General features: G+C 41.4%; 1 protein-coding gene across 1 annotated transcript; it reads right to left on the bottom strand.

The window, feature by feature from the left end:
- Window positions 1-3,636: 3,636 nt before the first annotated feature.
- Window positions 3,637-4,566, bottom strand: LOC136162699 (olfactory receptor 1L8-like). Its single transcript, XM_065927165.1, has one exon. It carries the CDS (start codon window positions 4,564-4,566, stop codon window positions 3,637-3,639), a length of 930 nt encoding a protein of 309 aa, XP_065783237.1.
- Between the last annotated feature and the right edge of the window lie 9,379 nt (window positions 4,567-13,945).

Genomic DNA, 13,945 nt, shown 5'->3' with positions numbered 1-13,945 from the left:
AAGCTCAAAATTCAGAAAACTAAAATCATGGCACCCGGTCCCATCACTTCATGGCAAATAGATGGGGAAACAGCAGAAACGGTGGCTGGCTTTATTTTGGGGGGATCCAAAATCACTGAAGATAGTGACTGCAACTATGAAATTAAAAGATGCCTACTCCTTGGAAGGAAAGTTATGACCAGCCTAGTAGCATATTAAAAAGCAGAGACATTACTTTGCCAACAAAGCTCCGTCTGGTCAAGGCTATGGTTTTTCCAGTGGTCATGTATGGATGTGAGAGTTGGGCTGTGAAGAAAGCTGAGCAGAAAGAGTTGATGCTTTTGAACTGTGATGTTGAAGAAAACTCTTGAGAGTGTCTGGGTCTGCAAGGAGAACCAGCCAGTCCATCCTAAAGGAAATCAGTCATGAATATTCATTGGAAAGACTGAAGTTGAAGCTGAAACTCCAATTCTTTGACCACCTGATGTGAAGAGCTGACTCATTTGAAAAGACCCTGATGCTGGGAAAGATTGAAAGCAGGAGGAGAAGGGGACAACAGAGGATGAGATGGTTGGATGACATCACCGACTCAATAGACATGAGTTTGAGTAAATTCTGGGAGTTGTTGATGGACAGGACTGGCGTGCTGTAGTACATGGGGTTGCAAAGAGTTGGACATGACTGAGCAACTGAACTGAATTGTGTGTGTATAAGGGTATGTGTTTTCTTAGTTGGTATATAATTCCACCGGATACACAAAAATGTACCCTCATACACACACACACACACACACACACACACACACATACTTTTATTTATTTATTTTTACCATAATAGATTTACTTATAAACATTTTGTTGTATATTCATAATGCCTTTTCAAGTCAATGCTAGAGATATACCTCCTTATTTGTACCTCTTATATGTCATTTCTTTCTATGAAAAAAATTGAACCACTATTTATCTATTTCTCTATTGATAGGCTTTTAGATTGTTTCTAATTTTTCTAAGTTTTTCTATTATGAAAAATGCTGCCATCAGTGAGTGTCTGTATACATGTAGATTATAGGATTACTGAAAACATGAGTCCAGAAATACAAACAGCAAGACATAGGGAGTGGTCAGAAATTTTCAGTCATGCAGTTTCCCACAGAAAGCCCAGATTAGTCTTTCTAGGAGGTGCTCCTTAAAATGCAGATTCACAGGCCCACATGAGACCTACTGAATAATAGCTCCAGGAAGAATGTAGGAGAAAAATAAATGATAAAATATTCAGATTAAAAAATAAAGTCTAAAATCACTGAGTAATAATAGAGGATGAAGGAAGAAACAAAAGCGAACAGAACCAAGTCCCTGCCTAGATGACTCTACTTCCCAGAGCACCCCAGTATATCTCTGTGTGGTTCAAGGAGCTCCTAGTTTTGTCTGTGTTTAACATTCACTTATGAGTTTTAGTACTTTCCTTAGAATACTTAATTCTAAATTCACACAACAACTCTTTCCTGGGACACAGGCAGATCTGGACGGTGATGATGGTGGCAATAAGGGAATCTCTAAGGGGAAACTGAAGCTAAGAGAAGGAATAACACCAGTGTCTTGAGGCACAAATACCAGATGACCAGGGTAAAGGGCCAGAGGCAACTCAGCCCCATGAACCCTGGCCTGATTATCAGGGCAGTTGAGTGCTGAACTACTAGGTCACTTGGCTAAGTGGGCCTAAGAGTTAGGCTTTTGCTGAATACAGAACTCAGAACATTCTGCTGTCAAAAATATGGATGAAGAAAGAGGCACAATCTCTGTATAACTGTTGCACTAGACACATTGCTCACTTGGTAGAAGTTTCAGTTTTAAAAGAGTCTCAACTTGTCTCTGTCTCTCTCCTTCTCTCTTTCTGAATCACTGCAATGACTTTCAAAAAGCTAGTTTATCACAGAAATTACACTGAAAACTGAAGGATGTTAAGGGAATCAAAAGTCATTGGTCAGATATAAATCATTTTCAGGCAATTTTGTGGGAAGACAAAGGTTTCAACAGCACTTAGAGCAAATGAATACAGCTGTGGGTTCCTGGAGAAGACAAAGGTAGTAAGAATGTTAAGCCCTGGTAGCGAGTGTGAAAAAGTTGACTTGAAACTCAACATTCAGAAAACTAAGATCATAGCATCTGGTCCCAACACTTCATGGAAAATAGATGGGAAAACAATGGAAACAATGACAGACTTTATTTTGGGGGCTCCAAAATCACTGTAGATGGTGACTGCAGCCATGAAATTAAAAGATGCTTGCTTCTTGGAAGAAAAGTTATGACCAACCTAGACAGCTTATTAAAAAACAGAGACATTACTTAGCCAACAAAGGTCCATGTAGTCAAAGCTATGATTTTTCCAGTAGTCATGTATGAATATGAGAGTTGGACTATAAAGAAAGCTGAGCACTGAAGAATTGATGTTTTTGAACTGTGATGTTGGAGAAGACTCTTGAGAGTCCCTTGGACTGCAAGGAGATTCAACCAATCAATTTAAAGGAAATCAGTCCTGAACATTGACTGGAAGGACTGATGCTGAAGCTGAATCTCCAATACTTTTGCCACCTGATGCGAAGAACCGACTCATTTGAAAAGACTCTGATGCTTGGAAAGATTGAAGGTGGGAGGAGAAGGGGACGACAGGATGAGATGATTGGACGGCTTCACCAGCTCAATGGACATGAGTTTGAGTAAACTCTGGGAGTTGATGATGGACAGGGAGGCCTGGCTTGTTGCAGTCCATGGGGTCGCAGAGTCGGACACAACTCAGCGACTGAACTGAACTGAGGAAGGCAGAGGTCCCCAAGAGGCAGGAGGAAACAAACTGCAAGTGGCAGACATTTTTTTTCTTCTCTACACAAAATTAAAGAAATTTCTTTAAATTCTATGTTGCCATGGCGACAACTGGTTCCACCTGAACTTCACTTTATCTCAAACCTTGAGCTAACCAATGCATTTTTCTCATGTTTTTCTCATGTCTTTCCTTAGCTTGTTAATAAGCTATGTATTTTCTTAGAAATCTACCTTTCTTCAGGATTCATGTCAATTGTTTTATGGCTGGGGATGACTCACCTTGTGCTAACACTATCTTAAAATGGATGTTGTGGGTGAGAGGCCTGGTGTGACTCTCTCAGGTTTCAAGTGTTTCCTCTCTCTAATTAGCAGCTTGTTAATAGGTGTATACTAACCCTAACCCTTTGCTAAAAACTAACAAGGGGGCACTCTTTCTGTCTTCTTCTGACGTCTATGTCAGAAGCTTTATCTATCTTTTTCATACATTAATAAAAGTTTATTACACAAAAGCTTCTAGTGATCAAATCTCATCTCTGGCCCCAGATTGAATTCTCTCCTGCAGAGGCAGGAGTCCCAGCATCACACATGCCTCGTGGCATGTGCAACTTTTCAATAAGTAGAGAGATGTAGATATATGAAAACTGGAATCAGGATTTTGTTAGACCTGGAGTCTATTACTAATCAAAATAGAGTCTCAGTAGTTGATAATTGCACATGTAAAGAAGTGAGCACAATCAAACATCTATGACACATGTGAGTTATACCTGTTGACTTACAAGAGTTTGTTGCGTATATCAGAAACCAGCATAAACACCCATGAACATGTCCAAAAAGCTTCTGGCTAGGATTTCCTCCTGTCCATCAGCTTTCCCAGGCCCTTCTTCATGTCTTTGTTTCTCAAACTGTAGATGAAAGGGTTGAGCATGGAGGACAGAACTGTGTAGACAATTGTAACCACTCGGTCCTGAACAGTGTACCTGGACAAAGGCTGTAAATAGACATAGAAGATGCTTCCATAAAACAGGATTACCACAGTAAAGTGGGAGCCACATGTGGAGAAGGCTTTGTGTCTCCCAGCAGCTGAGGTGATCCTGAGAACTGCTACGAGGATTCGCACATAGGAGAGAACAATGCACAGGAAGGGGGTCACCAAAACAAACAACCCTTCTGTCTTTATTGTGAGATCATTGACAAATATGGAGGAGCAGGACAATTTCAGCAGAGGGTTGATGTCGCAGAGGAAGTGGTAGACAACATTGGAGTTGCAGAAGGTAAGGTGATTCAGCAGAAGTATGTGTAGGAGCGAGTGGAGGTGAGGCAATGAGCAGGAGAAGGCCACCAGCAGGATACAACGGCGATGGCTCATGATGGTGACATAGTGGAAGGGATCACAAATGGCCACATAGCGGTCAAAGGCCATGACTGCCAGAAGGCAGCTGTCAGTGTTGCCCAGAGCATATATAAAGTACATCTGGGTAAGACACCCAGCATAGGAGATGGTCTTATGTGACAGGAAGTTCACCAGCATCCTGGGGACAATGGTTGTTGTGAAGCAAATGTCAGTGAAAGACAAGACACTCAAGAAGAAATACATGGGGGTGTGCAGTTGGGGGTCAGAGCGGACGGCCAGGATGATGAGCAGATTCCCTGTTATGGTGACCAGGTACATGATGAAGAAGAGGATGAAGAGTGGCTTCTGGTCCTCAGGCCGGGAGGAGAGTCCCAGGAGGATGAACTCAGAGACTTTACTGGTTTGGTTGAGTCTTTCCATGATCACAGAGCCAACTAAAATAGAGAAGATTCCTACAGTGTAACACACATCTCCATGACTGAAACCATCAACAAGCCAACAAGTTTGTACTTCTTCCTACCTTCACTTTCTACCTATAGATTTGTGACTAGCTACCACATAGGCACCTTGCCCCCTTTGTGGTCCTTGAACTTGCCCTTCCTTCTCAACTCTAAGACTTCAAATGCTTCTGGTATTGATAGCAGAACTTTTGAGGAAGACCAGAGTTGAATCTTCTTTAAAAATGAAAAGTGAAAGGGAAGTTGCTCAGTCGTGTCCGACTCTTTGGGACCCCTATGGACTGTAGCTTACCAGGTTTCGCTTTCCATGGGATTTTCCACGCAAGAGTACCGGAGTGGGTTGCCATTTCCTTCTAGCGGATCTTCCCGACCCAGGGATAGAACCCAGGTCTCCTGCATCTACAGGCAGATGCTTTACCTCTGAGCCACCAGGGAGGCCCAGGAATCTTCCTTAGTCAGTTTAATTTTAAATCTAGAAATAATTGTTTACTGAGCACCTATTCTGTGAAAAATATTCTGGGAGTGGGGAAACAATTGTGAATATGACGTAGTCAGAACTGTTTGTGGATTTTGCATTGTAATAGAGGATCTATCTATCTATGAATCTATCTATCTATCATCAACTAGTTCTGCATTTTATAAAGAATAATAAAGCCACGTAAAGGTATAGAGAGGGCTTCGCAGCTGGCTCTAGTGGTAAAGAACCCATCTGCCAATGCAGAAGACTAAGAGACCTGGGTTCAAGACTTGGGTTTGATCCCTCAGTTGGGAAGATGCCATGGAGAAGGGCATGGCAATCCATTCCAGTATTCTTGCCTGGAGAATCCTATGGACAGAGGAGACTTTCAGGCTATGATCCATGTGGTCTCAAAGAGTCAGAAACGAATGAAGTGACTTAACACACATGGCATAGCACAAACATATAGAGACCAATAGAAATAAGGTGGCAAATTTATTTATTTCAGATAAGGTGGTTTGATTTTTCTCTGTATATAAAAGCAAATTTTCAGTGGTGGCATGTTCAAATGTGTCTTTGAACTACCTTTCCAAAAGGGGGACTTGATAATGTAATCAACAGAGAAATCAAAAGAATAATAAACCTAAGTCAGCACAATTTTACTGTTGTGCTTGTTATACCTTCAGAAGCACTTATAAGAAGGCAATAATCCTTTGTGAATATCAAATTATACTACCACTCCATGAAAATCTTTATTTTAAATTTTAATTTGCTACTTAATTTCCCCTCTAGCTCCTTAAACTTTATCATGTTCCCAGATCTTTGTTACCCAACTGTTAAGCAAGCACATCCTTCAATGCCATCATCCATTTGTTTATTTACCTGTGTATATATCCTTGAAAGGGCTTTCCTAGTGGCTCAGATGGTAAAGAATCCACCTGCAGTGCAGGAGACGCAGGAGAGATAGTTTTAATCCCTGGTTTGGGACGGTCCCCTGGAAGAAGGAAATGGCACCACACTCCAGTATTCTTGCCAGGAGAATCCCATGGACAGAGGAGACTGGCAGGCTCCAGTCCATGGGGTTGCAAGGAGTCCGGTATGACTGAGCTTCTGAGCACACAGAACAATATTTATAAGATTTTCATGAGGTTTTCATAGTAGCTGGTGGTTAAGCACTTAGAACAGTTCCAAGGCAGAGTAAACATTTGATACCACTGTTTCTTCTCCACATTATCATCATTGCCAATGACTTTTTCCCCATCAAGTATTTCTACATGTTCTCAAAATTAATGAATCTGATTAAAATGACTCTAGTCTTCACACTCAAATACTCTAATGGTCAAATTAACTTGGTTATCAGTTTACAACACTTTTTAAGATTGTACTCTTGTCTATGCTTTGAATAATTTGAGAGTGAACTGTAATTAAGCACTTATTTGTATAGGTTGTACTTTAATTATCATGATAACCTTGTCAGGTATAGACTGCTATTCTTATATTTTTCTGATGAGGAAACAGATGTAGAAGAAAAGTAATAGGTCATTCAAACTCAGTTAAACTAATTCTACATCTCAAGATTTAATCATTCTGCCATCTTGTCCTATTTTCATAAAGCTATGAAAGTATACATCTGAAACAATCACTCTTAGGACCTATTTTCCTCATTTATTTATTTTCTATTTTGACATACACACACACACTGTTTTCTTTAAAATTGTTTAATGTCATATTAAGAACAGACCTTTGTTATGTACAATGGAAAATCTGTAATTTCTGTGTTGAACAGATTGTAGAATTCGAAAATTCTAATAGGCAGGATTCTTTGGCAACAATTTGGGAAAATTTGGTCTTTTTGGGGAACATTGAAAGTATATGGAATTGAGAGTTTAGTAGAAAGTGCACTGAATTTGGAAGCAGAAGGTGAGGGTTTGTGCCTGACCTTCGTTTCTTGCTCACTGAGTGATCTAAGGAATTCTAAACAGATAATAAAATAGCATGTGCAGCTTGTACACCATAAGTGCAGCTTGTACACCATACATCCTCAAAAAAATTATTCATGAAGGGAATGCCTAGGGAGTGTGAGATGAAGAAGATTCAAAGTGGTCAAGTAAGGTTGGATTTCCTCTGCTCATCTATGCTGAGTACTTTAAAAAATGGAAGGAATTTTTGAAAGTGAGAATCTGAGGGCATTATTCTGAAAGCCTGGGATGAGTCTAGGAGTGGAAATATTTTTATTTTCTACCAAGTTCCCACTATTCACTTATTAGGGACCTGCTTCTCAGGAACCATGGGATAACAACATACCTTGGGCCAGTGGTCAAATAGGGTGATCATAACATACAAAGTTAGTCTTACATGTTAGGCTAAACTCTGCTTTGTACAGTGTGCATGTAAATTTTTTGGAATGGAATCAAATTCAAAAACTGAATTTTGAGGCTGAAATAATTACCTGATTGAGGTGGATGGTTAGGTGGGCAGCCAGTCTACTGATGTTCACTTTTCATATCCAGATATCTTCTCATCTTTCCTTGTTTTTTTTTTTTTTTTTTCAATTCTTTTCTTCATCCTGTACCAAGTTGGTTAGGTTCACATATCAGAAAGATGATCTCTTTGACCGTCTAGCCAGTGAGAAGCACGAAGAGTTGAGAGGAGGGACAAAGAGCAGGTTACTCTGGGTTTTAAAGGGGCCAAGCATTTTCATGATACTGCTTCACATCCCTGCTTGTTTCTCAGCCTCTGTCTCAGTACTTTTCTATTTTTCTTTCTTTCCCATTGTAGAAGGCAGAACTGCCAAGACACGCTGTGGCAGGAGCTCTCTTGGCTGGGGAAGCCTGTCTGCTAGCTTCTTAGAGGCTTGAACTCAGCTCTCCTGACCTCCTCTGGGTCACCTCCACTGGTGAAGGAGCTGTGATATGCTTATTGCAACCTGCTCCCTTTAGAGTGTTTGCTCTGTGACTTCTCTAGGTACAGAAATCACAGTGCTAGCAAAACTGAGGGCAGCTACCCTCAAGGGGGCAGGGGACTCCTGCGGAGGCTATTTTCAGAGCCTTTTAAACTTATCATGAAGTCTCCAGGACATACTTTGAAAGTGAAAGTGTTAGTCACTCAGTCACGTCTGGCTCTTTGGGACCCCATAGACTGTAGCCGGCCAGGCTACTCTGTCCATGGGATTCTCCAGGCAAGAGTGCTGGAGTGGAATTCCATTTCCTTCTCCAGAGATCTTCCTGACCAAGGAGATGAACCCAGGTCTTCTGTATTGCATGCAGATTCTTTACTTTCTGAGCCTCCAGGGAAGCCAATAGTTTCCTCAACTGTGGGTAATCAGAGGTCATAGAACATTGTGTGTGTGTGTGTGTGTGTTTGTTGTATAAGGAATGGGTTCTCTAGGAAGCTGACTTTGAGATGGAGATTAGCATGCAGAATATTTATTAGGTCTTGTTCTTCAGTTGGGCTTCCCAGGTGGTACACAGGTAAAGAATCTGACTGCCAATGGAGGAGATGAGAGTTCAATCCCTGAGTTGGGAAGATGCCTTGGAAATGGAAATGGTAAACCACTCCAGTATTCTTGCCTGAAAAATTTCATGGACAGAGGAGCCTTGTGCCTTATAGTCAATTGAGTTGAAAGAGATGGACACGACTGAGTGACTGGGCATGCACATTCTTGGGATAGCTTTTTTTTTTTTTTTTTGGCCTCACCACAAAACATGCAGAATCCTAGTTCCCTGACCAGGGATGAAACTGGCACCCCTGCAATGGAAAGACAGAGTCTTACCCACTGGGCCACCAGGGAAGCCCCCTGGGGGTGCTCTTGGGATCAGTATCCGGTTGGATAGAGGGAGAAGTTCTGTTGTGATGAACTCCCATTGAAGGTCCCAGCTGGTCCTACTGGGAATTTGGAAGTTCGAATGTCAAGGAGTATGGTGTACACTGCTGCTGACTGGATGTAGGCTGTCCTGGAAAGAAGCATTTTCTTTGGTGAAACAGTTTTCTTCAGCCAAGATTATCTTTAGAGAAAGCTTAAAACTAAGGACTCTCTTACAAAGCAACCATTACTGAGCTACGGTGTAGTCATTGTTCATTTTTGACCTGCTCTTACACAGTGAGGTGACCCACTTGTAAACCATATTCAGGCTTTCTCCACCTCTGTCAGCTGGCTATAGGGATATTCTATGCAGCCATAACTTTCTAATTGCTCTCTTAGATCCCTGGACCTAAAAACGACACTGATGTGAAGGGCTCCCTGTATCTTTGTAGTGTTTATCTCCCATCTTCAGGATTGAATGTGTTTTGCTAAAGCTCCAATCTGTTAGCAACTTCCTGGTTTTCTGATACAATTACCATGATGTCATTGATTTAGTGGTGCAGTGTTATGTTCTATATAATATCCAGATTGTCTGCATCTTTTCAAACTATATATTATATATAGTATATGTTTTGTTGTTGTTGTTCAGTCCCTAAGTCACGTCCAACTCTTTGCAACCCCATGACCTGCAGCACACCAGGCTTCCCCGTCCTTCAGCATCTCCCAGAGTTTGCTCAAACTCACATCCATTGAATTGGTGATGCCATCCAACCATCGCTGTCACCCCCTTCTCCTCCTGTCCTCTGTCTTTCCCAGCTTCAGGTCTTTCCAATGAGTAGGCTCTTCATATCAGGTGGCCAAATTATTGGAGCTTCAGCTTCAGCATCAGTCCTTCCAATGAAGATTCAGGGTTGATTTCCTTTAGGATTGACTGGTTTGATCTCCTTGCTGTCCAAGGAACTCTCAAGAGTCTTCTCTAGCACCGCAATTCGAAAGCACCAATTTTTCAGCTCTCAGCCTTTATAGTTCAACCTTCAACAAGATATTAAAAAGAGATGGCAAGAATACACAGAAGAACTGTACAAAAAAGATCTCCTTGACCCCTATAATCACAGTGGTGTGATCACTCACCTAGAGCCACACATCCCGGAATGAAGTCACGTGGGTTTTAGGAAGCATCACTACAAACAAAGCTAGTGGAAGTGATGGAATTACAATTGAGCTATTTCAAATCCTAAAAGATCATGCTGTGAAAGTGCTGCACTCAATATGCCAGCAAATTTGGAAAACTCAGCAGAGGCAACAGGACTGGAAAAGGTCAGTTTTCATTGCAATCCCAAAGAAAGATAATGCCAAAGAATGCTCAAACTACTGCATAATTGGACTCATCTCACACGATAGTAAGGTAATGCTCAAAATTTTCCAAGCCAGATTTCAGCAATACATGAACTGTGAACTTCCAGATGTTCAAGCTGGTGTTAAAAAAGGCAGAGGAACCAGAGATCAAATTGCCGACATCCACTGGATCATCGAAAAAGCAAGAGAGTTCCAGATAAACATCTATTTCTGCTGTATTGACTATGCCAAAGCCTTTGATTGTGTGGATCACAATAAACTGTGGAAAATTCTGAAAGAGATGGGAATACAAGAACACCTGACCTGCCTCTTGAGAAACCTGTTTGCAGGTCAAGGAGCAACAGTTAGAACTGGACATGAAACAACAAATTGGTTCCAAATAGGAAAAGGAGTACGTCAAGGCTGTATATTGTCACGCTGCTTATTTAACTTTTTTTTTCTAATTTTTCTTTTCTTTTTCATTTACTTTTATTAGTTGGAGGCCAATTATTTTACAATATTGTAGTGGTTTTTTGGCATACATTGACATGAATCAGCCATGGATTTGCATGTGTTCCCCATCCTGATCCCCCCTCCACCTCCCTCCCCACCCCATCCCTCTGGCACTTCCCAGTGTACCAGCCCTGAGCACTTGTCTTATTTAACTTACATGCAGAGTACATCTTGAGAAACACTGGGCTGGAATAAGCACAAACTGAAATCAAGATTGCTGGGAGAAATATCAATAACCTCTGATATGCAGATGACACCACCCTTATGGCAGAAAGTGAAGAAGAACCAAAGAGTCTCCTGATGAAAGTGAAAGAGGAGAGTGAAAAAGTTGGCTTAAAGCTCAGCATTCAGAAAACTAAGATCTTGGCATCCGGTCCCATCACTTCATGGCATATAGATGGAGAAACAGTGGAAACAGTGGCTGACTTCATTCTTTTGAGCTCCAAAATCACTGCGGATGGTGATTGCAGCCATGAAATTAAAAGATGCTTGTTCCTTGGAAGGAAAGTTATGACCAACCTAGACAGCATATTAAAAAACAGAGACATTACTTTGCCAACAAAGGTCCGTCTGGTCAAGGCTATGGTTTTTCCAATCGTCACGCATGGATGTGAGAGTTGGACTATGAAGAAAGCTGAGCGCCAAAGAATTGATGATTTTGAGCTGTGGTGTTGGAGAAGACTCTTGAGAGTCCCTTGGGCTGCAAGGAGATCCAATCAGTTCATCCTAAAGGATATCTGTCTTGAATATTCATTGGAAGGACTGATGTTGAAGCTGAAACTCCAATTCTTTGGCCACCTGATGCGAAGAGCTGACTCATTTGAAAAGACCCTGATGCTGGGAAAGATCGAAGGCAGGAGGAGAAGGGGACAACAGAGGATGAGATGGTTGGATGGCATCACCGACTTAATGGACATAGGTTTGAGTAAACTCTAGGAGTTGTTGATGGACAGGGAGGACTGGTGTGCTGTAGTCCATGGGGTCGCAAAGAGTTGGACATGACTGAGTGACTGAACTGAACTGTGTGTATATAAGGGTATGTGTTTTCTTACTTGGTATATAATTTCACCAGATACACAGAAATGTACCCTCAGACATGCACACACACTGAGTTTTAATCCAGCTTTTTCACAAAATATGTATCTAATTGATATTTAAAATACATTTCAAACTATATATATATATATAGTATATATACACAAGTACACACAGTTTCATGCATGTAGGAATGTATGCATTTATATAATATGAGATTGTCTATGTTCCATTGATTCTATCTATGTCCCAGTGGTTCTCTTTGCTGTAGAACCCTGACTGAGACCCAATTTCTTACAAAAATTGAATTCATTTGGCTTCCTATGGTTTGGGGTTGCTACTTGAACTCTGTCATTCTGGTTGCTGGCAGAGAGCTGAGTATCCTCCCATCATTCTTAATGATGAACGAACAAGAGCCACTCCCAAAAGTAAAAAATGAAAATGAAAGTCTTGTGTGCCTCTCTTTCATCCACAGCCTGCTTTTAGTTACTTACTGTCATAATTTAAAATGAATACTTAGTTTGGTGGGCTACACAGTGATGACAACTGGCACAATGACAAACGGGAGTGCTTCATTTGGCAAACTGACCAGGATATTAGTCCCTTAGACCAGCTGGTTTTCAGAAACTGGCTGGGCTTAGTGCTTTCACATACAATATCTCATTGAACCCTCACAATAACCTCATGAACAAGGTACTATTATCAGATCTGAGGAACAGAATCATCTTTGCTTAGGGCACCCAGTGGATAAGTGTCAGGGGTGCTACTGATCTTGAGTCAGCCTGTGTCCAAGGCCCTTGGGATCAACCTCGTCACCCTGCTTCTGTCTGAACAAGCCTCAGCCCCTCTCTGCAGAGATGGTGAGACCTGTAAGCTCTCTCGGTGGTCTTAGAATATGTGCTCTAAAAGAGACTGAGGCCAGTGATGTGGGAATATGCAAGGACCAGGCTTTACTCTGTCTGGGCCATTCTGTGATGCATGGGGAGGCTAGCTCCATGCTGTGGGTCCTTGAGAAGTCAAGGTGACTATGGTCACTTCTGCTTTCTAAGGCATCAACATTGACATCAAGACCACTTTCTCCTGGGACTCCTGGCTCAGCTCCTTTAATCCCTTCACAGTCACCTCTCCAGGGGAAGGCAGGAAATTAGGTAAATGGCTCAGGTAGGCTGCTTCTCTAATCAGAGATCAGGGTTGTTTTCCTACTGGTATTAAACTGGTTGGTGAATGGGGATATTCTTGCTCACTTTTCTGCTGCTCAGAGACAGGCACGAAACATTCAGAAGATCCTTAGGTCACGAGAACTTCTTCTTGTTCCTTGGATACTGGTTTCTTGCATAGCAAGTGAAGGCTCAGGAAACAGCCTTGAGCAGAGGTGTCTGAGCTCCCGAAGTATTGTCACAGGTCAGAGGAAGATGGAAAATCATCTCTTGGCACTGCATGTATATGTCCATGCAGGAATGTGTGTGCACATATGTGTCTTTGTATTTGTATAGCCCAGTGTATTCAGTGGGTAACTGAATCATATATCGACTCTCTGTATGTAGGAAGGATTTAGATTTATATTTAGATTTATAACGGGCTGAAAAAATCTTCCTGGTGGTGTGTGTGTGTACATGAACATGCTGCCTAGTTTTATGCTTGTGTGTTTTAATTGACTGCATGACTGCATGTGTATCTGTATGTATGTAGTATGGACTTTTTTGTGGGTTGTACTTTGTCTCAAGGCTAGGTGTGATGTTTATGTGTTGTGTTGTATGCATGTGTTAGTTTGTTTGAAAGTAACACAAATCTGACTGTTTTTAACCTAGAATGAGTATCGGTCATAAAGTGAATGAATGTTGGTCTCTGAGGTCTATGATTTGTGTGTGTGTGTGTGTGTGTGAGTACATGTTATTTTCTGTTCTATTCCCAGTGTCAAGAATAGTGTCTAGAACATGGTTGAATAAATGAAGATATTTACATTAGTCTCCTTTGAAAGAAAGCCTTGTTTGCCACTGGAAATCTCATGCACTCTGTGACCAGAAGGATACAGACAGAAAATTCCAGCAGGAAAATATGCAGTTTGTCTGAGTTTTGATACAGTCTCCAGGCAAAAAATAAAAGCACATGGTTGTAATGTACTCATGGTGACAACAATCACCATATCTCAGTCTTTGATATTTTCTACTCCCTTTATCCCCAGCAGAGATTAAGAAGAGA

Source organism: Muntiacus reevesi, chromosome 3 (assembly GCF_963930625.1).
Source record: "Muntiacus reevesi chromosome 3, mMunRee1.1, whole genome shotgun sequence".
Classification (NCBI taxonomy): Eukaryota; Metazoa; Chordata; class Mammalia; order Artiodactyla; family Cervidae; genus Muntiacus; species Muntiacus reevesi.
The sequence above is the reverse complement of the archived record's forward strand: the minus strand, read 5'-3'. Positions and strand labels throughout refer to the sequence as shown.